This window comes from Penicillium psychrosexuale (genome assembly GCF_028828465.1).
Source record: "Penicillium psychrosexuale strain IBT 29551 chromosome Unknown utg000004l, whole genome shotgun sequence".
NCBI classification, from domain to species: Eukaryota; Fungi; Ascomycota; class Eurotiomycetes; order Eurotiales; family Aspergillaceae; genus Penicillium; species Penicillium psychrosexuale.
Window position 1 is genome coordinate 5003257 of NW_026643189.1, and position 18132 is coordinate 5021388.

The following is an 18132-nucleotide window of genomic DNA, read 5'->3' on the forward strand; positions in this document are numbered from 1 at the left end:
ATTATTCGGTGCATCTTTGTTTGATATGTTCAATCTTCTAGTACGAGCAGATGGTACTACTACCACCAACCAAAGAGCAGAACTCTCGATCCAATGTACGGAAGGGGAAAATATCTCCGTCTTCGTGCAGAGACTTCTATCTGTAAACAGTAGTGATGGCCCTAGATGAATCCACCGTCAAGAATGTCTGCATTCGCCACCTGCATGTCAGAAACAATAACATAGATCTGGCTCCATAAATATGGATCGATCTGACAGAATGATATGGAGCCCCAGTGCCCCTCCTGGCGTGAGTTAGACTATGTGACGGAGCAAATGGAGCAAACTCACTGCTCCACCAGTTCCAAATGTCTGGATACGGTTGACTGTATGACATCCATATGACATTCTGGGGATGAGAGTGACTGCAGATTTTATATCGTCTGTGTATACGATTTAACCGAGGGGTTGCAGAATAATGGCACTCATGATATAACTATACAGCTGCATTAGGGTTAGTCCAGGCCTATAGCACGTCATATCCCACCATAGGTAATATAGTCCTTCGTATTCAAAGCTAAGCATGCAGAAAATATACATTGCAGAATAACCATGCAAATTGCTGATCTCTTGAATACACTTTGTACACAGTACCTCTCTATGAAGGGATAATCTACACCACTTGCCCTATGAGAAAGCACCGACCAAGCCAATCAATGCATAGGCCCCTAGAGCAAGCCCGGACATGAGGTTATATATTTGAAACCTAACTCAATCCCGAAAGTACGGGAAACCCAGCAACCATCTTCCCCCACGGCCAAGTACCTTGTACAACGTGCCCTGCGCTGGGATCCCCGGGGAGAATCCTGTAAGCTCCACCACCCACCCCCTGAGACCCCACCGGCGGTGGTGGACAGTGGACACTGAACATGGATGCCACGGAGAAAAACAAAAAAAGGGTTGGAACAAAGATATGCTTAATCTGACTCCAGATGAAGGGGGGGCACAGCCCACACCCCCCTAACACGAGGAGCCCATCTACTATAACAATAGGGGGTCCCACTTGTATACTCCCGTGTCGGCCATAAGAGTTCACAGACATATAGCGTCCAATAGTAAGCGCAGTTACTTGTCATATTTGTTCTAATCTAGAACAAATACATAGTCACGAGTACATAATTTGCTCGAAAGTCAAAAACCTTGGAATCGAATGAAAGAAAGAAAGAAAAAACGAAAAACTCAAAGCGCCTCCAACCACAAGAACCGGGACAAGAATGCGGAAAAGTAAGAATAAGAAGAAAAAACGTGTTGGGGTGACCCTTGTACAAGCCGTACGGAGTACAGGCCCCTCTTGTCCACCCAAGCCCGCTCCCGTCCGGGCTGATTGCACGCAGTCCCGATCGTCACTGTCAGGGGCTGAGAGTAAGAAAGAAGGCCCCCCAGGAACGGGGATCGGCGTACGGCGTACGTTATGACGAATCCCAGAATCTTTGAACCGTCGGGTTGGAGGATTTGGATCCCATGGGTTTTTTGGAAGTTCCTGGATTTGGGTGGACCGTCTGGAGTTGCTCTTTTTGGTTCTTTGACAGATCTAGCGGTCTGAACCGTGGCCGAGGGAAAAGAAGAAATAAAATAAAAAGAAGGTCGTCAGAGAGGTGGCAACCGTGGAAGTGGCTGTTTTGGGGTCGTCGGGGGTGAGCCGAGTCTACCGCCGTATTGTACGTTACGATTTCCAAATCGGGACCATTTTGCCTTTTTTTCATTGTGAACTGAGATTTTTGTTTTTCTTAGGTATTCTTTTTTTTTTTGACTGTGTATTATTATTGGGGTTTTCATCCAATGCATCGGTCCGATAGGCTGCTTTTTAGACGCTTGGATTCATGCATTCTAATAAAAATGGGTTGTTCAAGCAATAATCCCTGTTACACTGCAAACAGATGGTTCGGCCCGACCACGGTTTGTGGATCGAGGAATCCAAGGCTCACAATATACTTGCCCTACTTGTACTGTATTCGACCACAGAATATGGTAGCGAGACGAGTATCAGATATTAATAGGAGGCGAATCACATATGCGCCTCATATCGAATTCTATCCGAAACCTATGACGCGGCCAGGGGAGGTTTTCACTGGTACACGTTGATTCCAAGGCCAGGTCAAGGCAATTACTTATATGGAACATGGAAGAATACAGAGGTACTATGTTAGTATAGCGAATTCGTTCCTGATCACCGTGAGCCACCCACCCCATAACCCCCATGTTGTACCCGAATGGATTCCGATCCACAGAACACATGGGAAAATGGAGAAAGATGGAGAAAGGGAGAATGGGACTGTAGCCACTATATTTGATATCGAACAGTTCTCAAAGTCAATTTCAAAGTCAACATCAAACCTTCAATTCTCTGTCGACGGAACGGAAACCAAATCTCATAGCCCGCAAGTAACCGATCAAAAATCCAAAATAATATCAAGTCAGATCCTCCAAGAGGACCTTGTATGGAAAAACACGCTATTCCCATTCGGGTTTCGACTACAGACATCGGCAGCCTATGAGGTTGGTGGTGGCACGATCCTCTCCCCCGCTGCACCGGATGGTCGTCCCTGATTGGCTGCGTGGATTCCTGAAACTCGGCGATCCGGACTTAGCTTCAGCGGTGTTTCCGGCATATGCCGAGAACAACGCTGGCTTTTTGGTGTGTATCGGATGATGTTGGGGAGCGCTATCGGATGTGCGTTGTATAGAGCGTGTAGAACACGTTGACGTGTTGTTCCTTTCTTTTTTTTATCTCTCTATATTCTTTCTTAAAATAATGCCACTATATCACACGTGATATGCTATTCGGCAGCGATGGAGACTGGGGCGGGATCTACATCTCGCGCGCGCTATTCTCTTCTATCCCGGTTGCTACTCCGTACTCCGTACTGAAGCCAGCAGCACCTTAAGCATCCGGGAATTTAGCTCTATTGGCGGCCCCATGTCAGTTAGTGGGTTTGGTACATATTATTCGACTAGGATACGGTCAAGCTCTTCATGGAAAAACTAAGTGACGATCTCCGGCTTGTTGGTACCGACTAGTCTTAACACAACAATCTGGAGGTCTCAGTAACAGACTAAGAAAACATTAGTAACAAATGAATTGACAGCCCCTGATCCAATCCAAAATGTAAAGACTCGGGAAAAGCCTCACCGTACTTTGAGAACCGTTTCGGGGGGTTTGGAGTGGAGTCCGTTAACTCCCGGCATTGATGCCGAGTGTATTTTGCAAAAGTAGAGGCAGCCACCTACTACTTCAATACACCGCGTTCAAGCCACCAAGAACGAATTCTTTTTCCTTGATTGTCGAAATCCTTTTAGGCAACATTAGGAGACATAGGACAACATACAGTATATGCAGCTAATTCGGTTTACGCTGTTAGGATGTACACGATATTCTAGCGGTGACTGGACTGATATACACGTACACATACCGAGGTAGTGGAAGGTCAAGCGAACTTCCTTTTACGTCGTAGCTTGAATTCACGCTCGCCCCTTGGCGGAATCTGAGTTCGCACATGTCAGTATAATAAAATAGTGAAGGATAATCTCTCCATGAACACCCAAAGTAGGGTGCACAAAGTTAAGATCAGGTGGTCAGTTCAATATTTCTGCAGAACCCTGGTCGAAGCCTTCCAGGTCCACAATCGAAGCGGGAGAAGCTCTTGCGAAGGGGTGGAGCAGGAGGGGCAAGGATGTTGGGTCCGGAATACAGATCACCGGCAAATATACGGAGTAAGGAGTCAGGAGTGCGATGTAGATTCTTTGCAGTTGATAGTTGAGTCTATCCAAGTTATATTGTTATGTTGAGGAATATCCAATCTCAATGCGATCAACGTATGTTTTAGTCACACGGGACTCGAATGGCGCGCAGGATCTGAAACTTTAGGTCATGTTACTCCGTACTCGGTCGAGATATCGGCTTAATAATAGAATAAGAAATCTGCATTGCAAAAGTACGCGAACCGCAGCCCACCTATGTCAGCCCACGGAAGTAACCACGTCCAATAAGGGGAACCCCCTGAATGCCAAATTCGTCTAGAGCATTCCTGTGTGGCTGAACTGAGCAAAAACACTCTACTTATGGAGTACTCCTCTATTTCTCTACATTGAGCTTCTAGGCAGCAATAGTCTCCCAGTTAGACTTGTGCCATTGATAGCTTTATCTTGTTTTCTTTATTTACAATATACGAAGTGCAGTTCGCGTCATGTTTTTCGAGTCCCAAGCTAAGTGCGGAAACCAGTGCAAAGAGCGGCTACAGCGCATCCACTTAAGTACTCTACGGCAACACTGCATGGCCGTTACAGAAGTCCCGGTCGCCAGCCTTCCAGGAAGAGCCTGAGAACGCATGCACCTTCTTCTGGAGATGTGCCAGATGTGCCATGGCCATGTACGTCTAGGCTGCATGCAGGCCAAATCCAGCAGTACAACATAGGATCATTAGGATGTATGACGAGGTCTTTTGAGCTCATTGGAGCTCTTCCTCTGGCTCCCCTGAATAACGTGTTTGAAGAGATTAGTGCAGAGTGGAATTATATACTCCGTAGTCTGAGACCTTATCATCTACATACAACATACATTATATCCTCTGCGGAGTAGCTCAAAGATATATAGACATAGACTACCCCGTAGTCCGTAGAGTAATGGTTGAATACATACTAGATGTCACTTGCGGGGCTGTCAGCCACTGCGGAGCCCAAAACAAAGAAGAGCCAGGGTCAACCATAATCCACATTCGGGGAGATGGCTCCATCTCCCAAATATAATAAGATCTACTCCAACATCAGATAATCATACACAACGGCATATCTATGTGTTAATAGTTGGCAGTGTTCGCGGTCTGCCCAATGGTAATCTGGCAATCGCCGCGATCGGAGGGATCCCGACTTGGGCTGTAGCATATCGCAGTGAACCTTGTGTTTTGTTCTACAACATACAGTATAGGAAGTTCACGATATATCGATATACTATCTCTGGAATAATCAGATTGCATATGATATAGTTCAATGGTTTCGGGACTTATTATCATCCGTCCCCGGGTGATTAGATGGGATATACCTTGGAAGTGCGTCATCATACCCGGACGTGGGGAGATCAGAAATGAGATATGGCTATGTGTCTGAAGTACGTGTCTATGTGTCTATGTGTAAAGTTATTCTGCTAGTTATTCGCTATTCTTGTTATTCTAAATCCAATCCAAATAATATAATATTCAATATCTAAACTATCTATCCCAACAATCCTAATACGTCCCTACCGCTATCGGCCATACTTCGGAAGACGGCCGTGTAAATTTGGAACTGGCAATTGCAAAAATACGGTAATTACGTGTCATTTCCTTTTTTCGCATTTTCTTTTTCGTCTGTCGCCTCTTGCCTCCCCGAGGAACGATCGTCTTTTTTCGTCTTTTCTCGTCTTTTCGGTCTTTTTTTTTCTTTTTCCTTTTTTTCGATCCGGTCTTCCTTAGAATTTTCCAATTTTCCTTTTCGTCTTTACCAAGAAACTTATCCCCCATTTTCTCTTTTCCTCCCCAATTTCCCCCAATTCCCAATTCTCAATCCTCAAATCTTCAATCACTCAATTCCCTGTTCCCGATCCCTTCAATTCCTCTATTCCATTCTTTAAGATACTTCCATTCTATTGGCTCAATTCCTCGATCTCAAGGATTACCTTGACGCGAAGCAGATCTCGGACTAGTTGTTTTTGCTGCGAGAGAGAGACCCACTTGTACGCCCGCTTCTTCGGTGGATACAGAACCATCGACGGTGGTTGTCACAACGTGCGGATAAATCACCATCCTATTTTTTTCTTCCTAGTGGGTGACCGTGGGGAATCTTCTTCAATTAAGCATCTCTTTCTTCCTTTCTCTCTTCGTGTGGAGTCAGCTCAGTCTGAATCCCGTGAATCCCGTGAGACCCTGTGACCGTTTGCCTCTTGTCTTTCTTGTTCGCAGGAAAATTTTCAAACAAGGAGCTTCCTTTCCTTCAAAGAAAAAAAAAATCATCCAGAGTGCAGGGTTGATGATTGAGTTACCGTGAACCAACATCCTTTCTTTCTTTTCTACACGATCTCCCTCCTCTGTCCACAATGGATCCCAGATCTCACCCTTCCCGTCCTCCATCCACCAGTCTGCCTCCCGGCTCCACGCCCATGTCTTCGACTCCCATCTCGAGCATGCATATCCCACAATACTCGATGCAGCCGCAGTATCCGGTTTCGCAGCCGCATACTCTGCCTCCATTGCAGCCGCACCACCCTCAGTCTCCCGCGCCTCACCACTACATGGGGCAGCCGTACCGTCCGGACTTGTCGCGGTACCCCCCGTCAACTCACGATGTCTACGGGGCTTCCCAGGCCCCGATGATGCCGCACACGACTGTCGGTAGCCTTCCGCCATCGTCTCTGTTGAATCTTCCTAACCCTCAAACACAGGCGCATCAGCAGTACCCCCCACCTCCGAGTGTCCTTCCGCCCGCATCCTCCGCTCAGAGCTACCCTCAGCCGATTGCTCCGGCACCCCCCGCGATCGCCGCCCGGATTTCAATGGTCTTCCGTCCGGTGCCTTTAGTTACTCCGACGGCAAGGGTTGGGGTATGACTCCTGATGTGAATGGCGCGAACGGCTCCCCCTACGCCAAGGAACCGCCACGCACGCAGGTCGTGGGCTCTCAGGGCCGCCGTGGCATTTTGCCGAGTGTCCCGGGCCGCGCGACTCCGGTTTCGAACGGTGTCAATGGTACAGCTAAGAGCACGACGATTCCCGCAAAGGACGCGGATGGCAAATTCCCCTGTCCGCACTGTAACAAGACTTACCTCCACGCTAAGCACCTCAAGCGCCATTTGTTGAGACGTAAGTTTTCGGTAGAACGAAGAAAAAAAAAAAACCAAAAGTTCCCTTAAGACGAGATGTGCTGACTGTCTGATTTGTACAGACACTGGTGATCGCCCTTACATGTGTGTCCTATGTAAGGACACTTTCTCCCGCAGTGATATCTTGAAGCGTCACTTCCAAAAATGCTCGATCCGACGGGGTAACCCGACCGGAGCGACCCACTTGTCCCACCCGCAGGCCCATCTGAAGCGGTCTCAGCAGCAAGCAGCTGCGGCTGCCGCGGCCAATCCCCCTAAGCCGCTCCAGGATGAAGTCAGTAATCCCGTCCCCCACTCCAATGGCGTTATGGGTACGCAATACGATGGGGCCGTGAATGGCAATGGAATGGCCACAGGTCGTCCTAGCTACGGGGAGCAGCAGCCGCTCGGTTTCACGATGCAGTCTGTCAACGGCATGAACCGTGGTCCCGGTGACGACGCGTTCTCCGCTGGCCAGGCGCACGCGAGAGCCTCGTGGATGGCTGGACCTAAGCAGAACCCGTATCTCATGCAGCCTGGTGTCGATGCTCATGGCCAGCAGCTGACGGGTGATCGTCCCCTTGAACAGGTAAAGCCCCCGGTTTACCATGACCACAAGCCGGTCATGCCCGGTCCCCACTCACATCACCCGGGTGTTGACTGGAATTCGATGTTTCAGCACGGTTCCTCCGACGGTTACATTAACCCCGGTTTTCCCCACTCCATGGCCGCGGGCCAGGAGCCGATCCACGCTCCCGTCGACCACGACCGCAAGTACTACCCTGCCTCGACCGGTCCTGAGAGCGGTATGAACGGACTGTACCTTGCCTCGACTACGCTGAGCGGAGACGGTTAGTTTTTATCCCGTTAATTATGATATCGGTTTCTAACAAAAAATATGCAGGTAGTGTACAGCCCGCGAGACAATAGACGGTGAATTCGGAAAGCAAGATGATGCCTAGGCATAAGATTGAAAAAGCGTTTTGACGAAGTAAAATACCACAAAAGGTTCCTCTCTTCTTCACGCCGTGGGTAGGACTATTGCTCTCCACCCTCTCTTCTATTGTTTCTAGGGCTTCGTCCCTGGCTTCTCCGCTGGTGCAAATCCACTGGTCACGATGTTTCAACAAATCTGTTTACGGTAGTCCTTTGATCCGTTCACTTGCGGCTTTCAGCTTGCGGTGGTTCGTGTTCCCAGCGTCTCCCGTTCCTCGTTTGTCGATCTATCTTTTTTTCTTTTCTATTCTGATCCCATCCGGTGTGGGTGTGCATTCTTAAGTGGTTTGCGAGTCTGGTTATCTTTTATCTTGAACCCCCGATGTGAGGGGCAGATGGTATGGTGGTTTGTTCGGCGTCCACAACATAGACATGGGCATGTGTTCATCTTTTGCGCGAGTGCTCGACATCAGAAAGGAGAAAAGCTTTTTTTTCTTACATTCTCTTTTTTATGGGATGGTTGTTGTCGAATTGCCATGTTTCTTTCATTCTTGCAGTCCATTTTTTGCCATGTGCTTTTATCTTTTCCTTTCTCGTTTTTTCTTCTGCATCGCATGGCCTCTTTTCTCATGTAAAGTCGGCATGGCAGGACATATGTATGCTTTGGGAATTCCTTGAGGTGTGATTTAAGGTGTTTGTTTTATTCTCAGGATTTACTAGAAAAGCAGCTAGAAATAGACTTATGATCCATTTGACGTGCCAGTATCTGGGGAAGCTGGGGTGCCTTGGGGAAGAAGTTCACAAGGTACTTCAATTTATACTTCAATTTATGCGTTGTATATACAAGATGTAGCGGAGTAGCGGAGAAATGGATATAACGTCTCCGGGATCTTCCTACGTAACGTCATAACCATAATCCACCGCCCGTGATTGGAGCGCCCGTGGGATCGGGAACTTGAGATCGGGCACTCTCAGACTTCTCCTATTCTACATCTTCACATTCCATAATCAAAATCAACAGCAGGTGAATCCTCTCCCTGTCTAATCATGTCCAACAACCGTCCATTCCTCGCCAACTTCCTGGCTGCCTTCCGCGCCCAGTCAACTTATAAGCCCGCCCAGCAAGTCGGCGCCACAACCTCAACCCTCTCCTCCGCCCAGATCTCCCAGAGTGCCCGCGCCATCGCAACAAAAGCAGCCAACTCAGCCCAAGGCTCATCAGCACCATCGTCTGCTTCTGCCGCAGCCCACCATAATCACAATCACAACCACCACAATCACCACCACACCCACACATCCTCTTCCGCCTCAACTACAGCACCAGCCGGCCAAGTCCAAGGCCCAAGTCCATCCCCTTCACACCACTACCACCACGACCAACCATCTCTCCCCTCCACACCACCATCATCCACCTCGACTCCCATCCCGATTAATCGTGGCACAGCAGACCGCCAGCGCCGCGGGAGTGATTCTTCCAGTGGCTCGGGCGGGTTCCGCGATGCCATCGGTCCGGAGAAGTGGTACATTGGTGGGAGGACGCCCGCTGGCGAAGAGCGCTTCTATCGGCTCGGCATGGTTACGAAGGGTGGGGGGCGGCTTGGCGGGAGCGGGCGGGTGGGGAGTATCGATCAGTTGAGTCTTTGAGATATAAGATCATCATGATGTGGGGGGAACGGGGTCTCGAGAGGGTCTTATGGGGCTTTTGGTTTGGTTTTCGGTCTGTTCTGGGTTGACTGGCTCTCATATGTCCTGGCTATCATCCTGGGACTGCAATCGGATGCTCGATCGGATGTGGATATCTGACACTGCTCCATCACGGATTCTATGCGTCTTTCTTTTTTTGGCCTCTTCTCGTCCGCGTTCTCTCTGCTTCGTGGCGCGGCATTATCAGGCGTCCTGGGACGGTGTTCTCCTCTTTCTTTTCCTTCTTCGTTTCTTCCCTGCGTTCTCTGATATCGGTCTAGGTCTGGAATCTGGATTGGAGGATGATATCAGGTTCCAATTGGGGATCTTGGTTTCTTACTGGCCATTTTGCTGGTACAAAAGAAGCCCAAAAAAGACATACATCTTACACTATTCTACATGAATTATGATCTGCGTGGGAATGGGGTTTGTTTAGTCTCTCGTTTCGACTTCTCTCTCCTTTCTCTTTTTCCGTTCTGTTTATTTTCCACACTAGCAAGTCTATGGTCAAAAACATGCTTTTTCAATATCAACATCACTATCAATATCACATCTTTGAATATTCTTCCTTGACCGTTTCTAAAAATGAGATTCTGTATATTTACCTAGGCAGCTAGCTAGTCCCCTCACACCACCTGCTGTGTAACACAATGCAGCACACCTCCAGTCCTAGGCAAGGCATTGACCTCAACCTGACGAACCTCCCTCCCAGGAACCAGACTCTTCAGCAACTCAAAGGCCTTCTCATCAGCCTCAGGATCCCCAAACGCCGGGATAACCAGCCCACCGTTAACAAAGTAAAAGTTCACATACGACGCCGCCGACGCCTCCTCCTCCCCAGCAAAACCTCCCTTAACGAAGCTCGGATCCGGCTCAACAACATCATGAACCTCAAAGCGCCGACCACGCGCATCAGTAGATCTCTCCAAGACCGCCCGAATCTCCGAATAGACCTCCCAACGCACCTTCTCCGCCTTCTCATGCGGACGACAAACAACCACAACCCCAGGCCTCACAAACCTCGCCTCAGCATCAACATGCAAATCCGTAACATCAAGCCCCACCCTCCCGGGAAACCAAACGAACGTACTAACACCCAACAACCGACCAAGCTCCGCCTCGATCTCCGCCTTCCCGAGTCCGGGATTGCGCGCATCCCCAATAATACTACTTTCAGTCGCCATAAACGTCCCCTCGCCGTCGACTTCAATACCCCCGCCCTCGAGCCGGATATCCGTCTCCACCCGCACAACGACATCCGCCACCGTGTCCGCACCCGCATTCTCGAGATCCAGCACGACGCCCGCGAACGCCGTGTTCTCGCTCATGGCTTGCGCGTCCATGACCGGCCACTCGGCATATTGCGGGGATGTTTCCAGGGCCTCTGCTGCTGCGGGCGAGGCGCTGGCGCCGTAGATGTATTCTGTGGTTTTGTGGCCCCATTCGCAGAAGTGGAAGTCGATGGCGTAGCGGGTTTTGTCTGCTGGGTCGGCGCTGTGGACGTAGACGGGGCCTGTGTCGCGGATCCAGCAGTGGTTTGTTGGCGCTGCGATGAGGGTTATGTTGGACCGGTGCTGGGGTTGTTTGTCGAGGAGGGCTTGGGCTTGAGGGATGTCTTCGGATCGGGCGTAGAGGCGCACGGGTTCGAAGGCTGCGATTGTTGTCGCGAGGGAGATTATCTCGTTGCTTGTTTTGGCGTACAGCTCCGGGAGGGTCGAGCATTCGGAGGGGAAGCTTAGGAGGGTTGCTAGGTGGGTGCTTGTTTCTGATGGGCAGATGTATTGCTTTGTTCTGTCTGCTTGGAGTGAGAGGGCGCGGTGCTGGATGTGCCAGGTTTTGTTGGTGGGCGGCATGCTTGCTGTTGGGTGGGTTGGTTGGAATGGGGATTTGTATTGGTATATGAACGGTAGATGAGGTCGAGCTAAGGAGATCTGGATGTGTTAGATCACATGTGTGTGGTACAGAATGCGACGATTGACAGACTGATGTACTGACAGTGGTAGACGCTTGTCTTAGTCGTTGGATAGAGTGAAGAAGTGCCATGGGAAGAATGGTCAGGGCGAATTGGGGGTTATTTATGCTGAAGGGAAGATCCCAATGGGGTTAATATGAGGAGACGACAGGAATGTCGAAGATGAGCTTAAACAAGTTAAAAGGAAGAGAACGACTGAGCTGCCGCATTGGGATAGTCCAGGCGATAAGCTTAACACCGTAGTGGGGCTTTTTATATGGATCTAACCGTTTTTGAACTTCGGTTGGCTGTAGAGGAATTGGAATTATCATATGTTCCTGGATCTAACTAAAGGTAACACTATGTAAATACATTGGTGTCTGATTTCTCCTGGTATATGTTCTATAAACTTGTATAGAATCAAATGCCTCACTCGCGCAACTCCTCACTTCTCAGCCTCTAAAGGATACCTTGATAAATCGGCAGACACAAACTCAGACTCATATATTGCAGCTATGATAGGCTATGAAACACAAAAGATTCCAAAGATTCTAGGTATACAAGTATATCAAAGATGAGCACCTTGTAAAAGCCGCTACTACACCTAGGTAATCCAGGTGCAACGTATAGTTCCGAAGTGACCTACTTACATGTAGGCAGAACTGATACCTGCGTTGAAAAAAATTATTTGAAAAAAGTGCTGCCTAACTGCGTAACCCTCATTCAGCTCATTAAAGCCCTCTCCTCCTCGGTTTCGCCTAACCACAGCATCGGAAGCGCAGTGAGCGCTACGAAAACTCCCAATGTACCCGTCATCACCCCCCATCCGAAACGATACTCGACGAATCCACCCCAAAGTGGCCCGAAGAACACACCGGCAAACTGGCACATACTCTGCAGTCCGAATCCCTGCGCCACAGCACCCTTAGATCCGAGTATTCCTGGGTTTTTGAGTTCCATTGCCGTGAGTGCACGCTGCGTCTCAACGTACATGGCTGGCGCACAGGCGTGGATGAAAACACCGACAAGGAAGAGTAAGGATACCAGCAGAGCGATTTGTTCATTCGATTTGGTCTGGACGAACCGGAGACAGATGAGGGTGGGCGAGAGAAGAACGAAACAGCCGAAGGCTACAAAGCGGGCACCGAACTTATCGGTGAAGCCGCCAAACAGCGGCTCGAAGAAGGCCGGGACGGCCATTGGGAGGAAGATTAGTCCCATGCCGAGGGAGTTCCAGCCAAATGTCGTTTCAACGAAGATGGGGAGAGTCTGGATGTGATTAGCTAGCTCTTCATGTTGAAAAGGTCGAGTCTGGTACGTACCGCATCAAAAGCAGAAAGCAAGATTCCCTGCGAGAGGAGCGCCCACGAAGAGATCAACACTCGGCGCTGTCTGAGCATCCGGAAGATAACGAGCCCTTTCCTTCCTTGGATGACCTGCGGTTCGCGCGAACCGACAGAGGGAATACGCTGCGCCGTCTCCAGATCCGACTCCAGGTTCCCGTTTGATTCTCCAGTCCACTGAGCAGCGACCTTCTTCTCGATCAAAACCAGCCGCATAACCATGTCAAGCGCAAGAATAGGATACGCAAACCAGAACACAGCATTGTACCCACCCGAATTGTACACAACGCCTCCGAGGAACGGACCCAGCAAGAAGCCCGAGGCAATCGCGGAGCCAAGATACCCTATCGTTTGACCGAGATGCTCCTGGGACACAGCGTCGCCGATGAGAGCGAATGCCGCTACCACTACTAAAGCACCTGCGATGCCTTGGAGTAGACGAGCTACGACAAACGCAGCGATGGAATGCGCCAGTTGTAGGATTAGCATACAGCCGGTTAGTATGACCAGGGCACTGATGAAGGGTAGTCGACGTGTGCGTGCGCGGTCGACCAGGTAGCCGAATATGGGACACATCAATAGAGACATGCCTGCTTCACACATGAGAAGGACACTGACCCAGTATTCTCCTGTTTAAAGGTGAGTATGCGATAATTTGCTAGGGAAAGCTGTGAGACATACGGTGCTCGAATCCGACTCCGGCTCGGGTGACGAGTGCTGTTGGCATCACAGGGACTATCTGTCGTTCGTTGATTCTGGTTCCAATTCACATCATAAGTAAGATCTTGCTTACCATGGCATATAGGAGGAATTCCTTATTCCAGTTGAGTCTCAGTCAGTTGGGGACCTAGAAGAATAGAGGACCAGACTCTCACGTACCGTGAAGGTGGACATCCAGACTGCACCGATAATAAAACCCGTTGAGGAACGAACCTTCAACAGCCAGGGAGCACGATTTTTCCCTGGCTCTCTCTTGAGATTTATTAGATCGCTTATAGTCATGATTATCCGAAACGCGAGCGGTTGTCTGCAGATGGAAACAAAGAAGTTCCTCGCGAATCCGAATCACTAATAAAAGGTCCGACTAATATGAGGTGTGACTAATTGGAAGTTCTGGGAAAGCTGAGAATCAACAAAATCAGAAATTACTCGATAAGTGGCGGACGTAATAGGCAAGTGACGATTCCCTGTTGAACAAAGAATCAGCCCAGCCTTGACTGAGAACCCGATAGACCTCGCCCGCTTTTTACTCGTCAGTTTACCCAATCGCGGGATATTATGCTGATTGATATGGCTTAGAAGTGTGCACTGCATGCGAGATTCGTCAGATCGACGTTGCAGACGATACCACCAGCATTGGCACCCACCACACCCTCCGATTCGACAATTGCAATCTAAGCTGGGGACCAGGCGTGCCATTCAATGCACTCTGTGAATTATTTATTCCAAAAAAAGAATCCAATCTGCTTTCTGGATCTGATATATATCCTACATACTGTCATTCTGGGCATGGGTGTTGAGGATTGGACATATATTGGGGTCCAGTATGTACGAGAGGGACTGCATAGTTAAATATCTTGATTATTCCCTGTCTAGAGATGAAACTTGGCTTTGGTCGGAGCGTTGGCAAGGTTGAGCACACGATGATCTCGGGTAATATTGTCACTCATATAGAAGCAAATCAAATCCCTCACGGCAATCATCGTTGACCGCTAGATAGGTCAGTGTGCTTGACACTTGCACATGCTGTGATAGGAGGCGTGGGCCACGCATTTCCCCTATGCGGCGTATGTATAGGTACTCCCTTGTGCTCTGTGGGTATTGAGGCTCTTTCATGCCGAGTCTTGGCGAAGATGTCAGTGTTGACTCCGGATGTTGTTCAACGGGAATAAGCGCTCTGATTGTGTTTGTACGCGTAAGTTGTTTGGGAGGATATATACTACCCTCTAAAGATATATATTGCCTTCTGATACGAGTTGCATGAACAACCTAGTATACACCACGGAGGATATATATACAAGCTACCCTGGACGATCGAAGTAGGACAGCATTAACCCTGAAATACCTTCGGTGTATTCCGTACAAAGTACTTAAATGAACAAAAGAGAACAAAACTGCCGCGATATCTCGTCATCAAGGCGAGTCAACGTACAGACTGTCACATGTTTCTCCCCACACTGTACCACCGACAGTGAGGTCACTGCGCATGCCTATTATGGCAATTGTCAACAGAGGAAGAATATCATGTCAGCGCTGAGTGTTTATCGCCGAAACTTCGTCTTTCATGGCTCGCAGCTCGCCGGTCCGCAGTGGAGGTCTCCGGATGGCATACAAAACGTTAGGGATGTTAGGGATTTGAAAATAATCTAGGCATTTGCAGTTGAAGTCCGCAGAGTGGTCGGAGGTCGGAGGTCGGAAGTTCGGGATTGGGAATGTGAGATCTCCACTGTCACTGCACTCGGCTCGTGGCCCGAAAGTCTGGGGGAAAGGAAATTGTCTTTTTCTTCTCCTTCGGTACAACATATGATGGTGATAGGTGAGAATGGCATAGAAGCATCAGGCCATAGCTACATAAAGGTAGGAAGAAAATGAGCTGTCCAATCGCCAACTGATAAGATCGGGATTTGGAGGAGAGAGCGGCCACTCGCGGCCATCGCGGCCATCGGAGGTGCCCGATGCTCTCTGGATCAGCCAATATGCATTCCAGATAAATACTGATCTGGTCTGCTAGATAATACAATCATTTAACTTTCACAATCTACTTCTTCTTCTCTTCTACATTCCCAAGTCACCCTCCTAAAATTCAAGATGAGCGTATTGGCAGCTGCTCGCTACGGCAAGGACAATGTCCGCGTGTGCAAGGTGGACCGCGATGAGAAGACCGGCATCCAGACTGTCGTGGAGATGACCGTATGCGTCTTGCTGGAGGGTGATATCGAGACCTCGTAAGTCTAGCGACATCTTTTATTGAGAGAAAAAAGTTGAAGCTAACCTAAAGGTCCCCACAGTTACACCAAGGCCGACAACAGCGTCGTTGTCGCAACCGACTCAATCAAGAACACCGTCTTCATCACAGCAAAGCAGAACCCCGTATCCCCACCGGAGCTGTTCGGCTCGATCCTGGGCACACACTTCATCGAGAAGTACAGCCACATCCACGCGGCGCACGTTAACATCGTTACCCACCGCTGGGTACGCATGGAGATCGACGGCAAGCCACACCCGCACTCGTTTATCAAGCCTGGCTCCGAGACGCGAAACGTGCAAGTCGACGTCATCGAAGGAAAGGGCATCGACATCAAAAGCTCTATCAGAGGCCTGACCGTGCTGAAGAGCACCGGTTCCCAGTTCTGGGGTTTCGTCCGCGACGAATACACCACCCTCAAGGAGACCTGGGACCGTCTCCTCAGCACTGATGTCGCCGCGGACTGGCAGTGGCGCCGCTTCGCTGGTCTTGCCGATGTCAAGACGCACGTTGAGAAGTTCAATGCTGCTTGGGAGGCGGCCCGCGCTATTACCCTCAAGACCTTTGCTGAGGATAACAGTGCCTCCGTCCAGGCGACTATGTACAAGATGGGAGAGCAGATTCTTGCTGTTGAGCCTCTTCTGGATACTGTTGACTATGCGTTGCCTAATATCCACTTCTTCGAAGTTGGTATGTTTGACCCCCTCCCCTGTGAATCTTGGATTTGGGCTAATCTCCGCGCTTGTAGATCTCAGCTGGCACAAGGGTATCAAGAACACCGGCAAGGATGCCTCGGTGTACGCCCCCCAATCCAACCCCAACGGTCTTATCAAGTGCACCGTTGGCCGCGCTGGCCCAAAGGCTAAGCTGTAAATGCTTTCTAAAGGATTGTCGGCGAGCTCCGACATGGGCGCTAGCTTGGGTTTCTTTTCTATTTTGTACATATATCCATTTCCTATACTTCTGGGATCAGACTCCTTATATCTCGAATCCAATCCGTCACAACATCTCAAAAGATAAGGTAGAAAAGCATTGTATAGTACGTGGTATTGTGATTGTATGTGCTATAAGTACATTCCAAAAGAACCGCAGGCTCGAAAGTTGAAAAGTCCGAGGCCAAGTCAACAGAGTAGATAATCAAAAGCAATATCCCAAATGGACTCCACACCCATGCGCTTGTGCGGTTGGATCATAACATCGCAGGAGAATAGAATACAGGTAGACACGGACCCGGTTTAGGTCGGCGCTCTAAAATAACGAAACAAGGAGAGATGAAAAAGGGTGCTTTATGCGCTTGGCTTGTCGGCGGCTTCTTTGAATGCTTCCTGCACTTCGGGCAGATTTCCGATCATCGATTGGTTGCCGAACTTGACAATATTTTCCTTGTAGGGGTGGGCGACACCTTCGAAAGCTGCACGACATTGGGTTAGACTGGGTCAAAACGTGAAGAAGTAGATCGGCTAAATGGATAGGGTCCCCGTTGTTCTTCGAAGATGAACCCGTGTGTATCTCCACCAATCAAGCAACCCATCCAAGGAGCAGGAGCATAAAAATCTAGAACTTACTCTTCAATCGAGCGAGGCGGGCATCCTTCAGTCGGTTCTTAGGCAGCATGCCCCTGACAGCGCGGCGCAGGACTTCACCACCACCCCATTTGGCAAACATCTGATCCATCGTCATGCTCTTCAAGCTACCGGGCCGTGTCGTGTGCGTGTAGTACTTCTTCTGGAATCGTTTCTTTCCTGTTGTCTTGAGATCATGACATCCCACAACCACCACATAGTCACCACAGTCTGTTGAAGGGTCGAAGATCGGCTTGTTCTTGCCCATCAAGACGAGGGCGATCGACGAGGCGAGGCGGCCGAGGGATCGTTCATCGGTGCCAGCGTCGACATAGTGCCATGTACGCGAGTAGGCGAGACGAGTCTGATGCGTTACTGGTTAGAATCGAGTTGCTTGCTTGAGTTCAGGGCATGCGCGGTTGGCCCGGAAGGCTCCGCATTGAAACTATTTACCTTGCCGACGAGTTGCGACATCTTGTTGACGCGGCGGAGGGTGGTGTATATGCCGGGGCGAGGGACAATTAGACAATTAATGAAAGGCGGAGTCGTTCAATTGAAGATCCTAGCAACCAAAACAGACCCAGCGCTTAAATGTCAGAGATAATGATGATCTCAGCGTTCCCTGTATTGCTTGTAGCCTCTAACCCGCCCCGATTGAAGTTCTCCGGTCATGTGACCAAGCCCTAAGTCTCGTGCCACGCTAGTCCCAAAGTAGAATTAGCGTCGCACACTAAGCGAAACCCGCACGGAAGGGCAAATCACTGTGTATGGGAATTCAAGTGACTCTTTTTCCATCTCCCTCGACAACACACTCCCTCCCCCACGACA

At 49.5% G+C, this 18132-nt stretch overlaps 6 protein-coding genes across 6 annotated transcripts; 3 read left to right on the top strand and 3 right to left on the bottom strand.

The window, feature by feature from the left end:
• Positions 1-6103: 6103 nt before the first annotated feature.
• Positions 6104-7720, top strand: N7518_007791 (C2H2-type zinc finger protein; the record flags this gene model as incomplete). Its single annotated transcript, XM_057188718.1, has 3 exons — positions 6104-6398; positions 6449-6865; positions 6948-7720. The coding sequence occupies 3 exons, from the start codon at positions 6104-6106 to the stop codon at positions 7718-7720; spliced, it is 1485 nt and encodes a 494-aa protein (XP_057040421.1).
• A 1127-nt stretch (positions 7721-8847) lies between these two features.
• N7518_007792 (uncharacterized protein) lies at positions 8848-9444 on the top strand (the record flags this gene model as incomplete). Its single annotated transcript, XM_057188719.1, has 1 exon — positions 8848-9444. One exon carries the CDS (start codon positions 8848-8850, stop codon positions 9442-9444), a length of 597 nt encoding a protein of 198 aa, XP_057040422.1.
• Positions 9445-10109: 665 nt separating this feature from the next.
• Positions 10110-11336, bottom strand: N7518_007793 (agmatine deiminase family protein; the record flags this gene model as incomplete). Its single annotated transcript, XM_057188720.1, has 1 exon — positions 10110-11336. One exon carries the CDS (start codon positions 11334-11336, stop codon positions 10110-10112), a length of 1227 nt encoding a protein of 408 aa, XP_057040423.1.
• Positions 11337-12157: 821 nt separating this feature from the next.
• N7518_007794 (MFS transporter) lies at positions 12158-13779 on the bottom strand (the record flags this gene model as incomplete). The annotated part of the gene is made up of 5 exons (XM_057188721.1): positions 12158-12703; positions 12757-13406; positions 13459-13516; positions 13571-13591; positions 13657-13779. The coding sequence occupies 5 exons, from the start codon at positions 13777-13779 to the stop codon at positions 12158-12160; spliced, it is 1398 nt and encodes a 465-aa protein (XP_057040424.1).
• A 1806-nt stretch (positions 13780-15585) lies between these two features.
• Positions 15586-16615, top strand: N7518_007795 (urate oxidase; the record flags this gene model as incomplete). The annotated part of the gene is made up of 3 exons (XM_057188722.1): positions 15586-15722; positions 15786-16432; positions 16491-16615. The coding sequence occupies 3 exons, from the start codon at positions 15586-15588 to the stop codon at positions 16613-16615; spliced, it is 909 nt and encodes a 302-aa protein (XP_057040425.1).
• Positions 16616-17028: 413 nt separating this feature from the next.
• N7518_007796 (mitochondrial 54S ribosomal protein uL13m) lies at positions 17029-17778 on the bottom strand (the record flags this gene model as incomplete). The annotated part of the gene is made up of 3 exons (XM_057188723.1): positions 17029-17153; positions 17308-17668; positions 17758-17778. The coding sequence occupies 3 exons, from the start codon at positions 17776-17778 to the stop codon at positions 17029-17031; spliced, it is 507 nt and encodes a 168-aa protein (XP_057040426.1).
• Between the last annotated feature and the right edge of the window lie 354 nt (positions 17779-18132).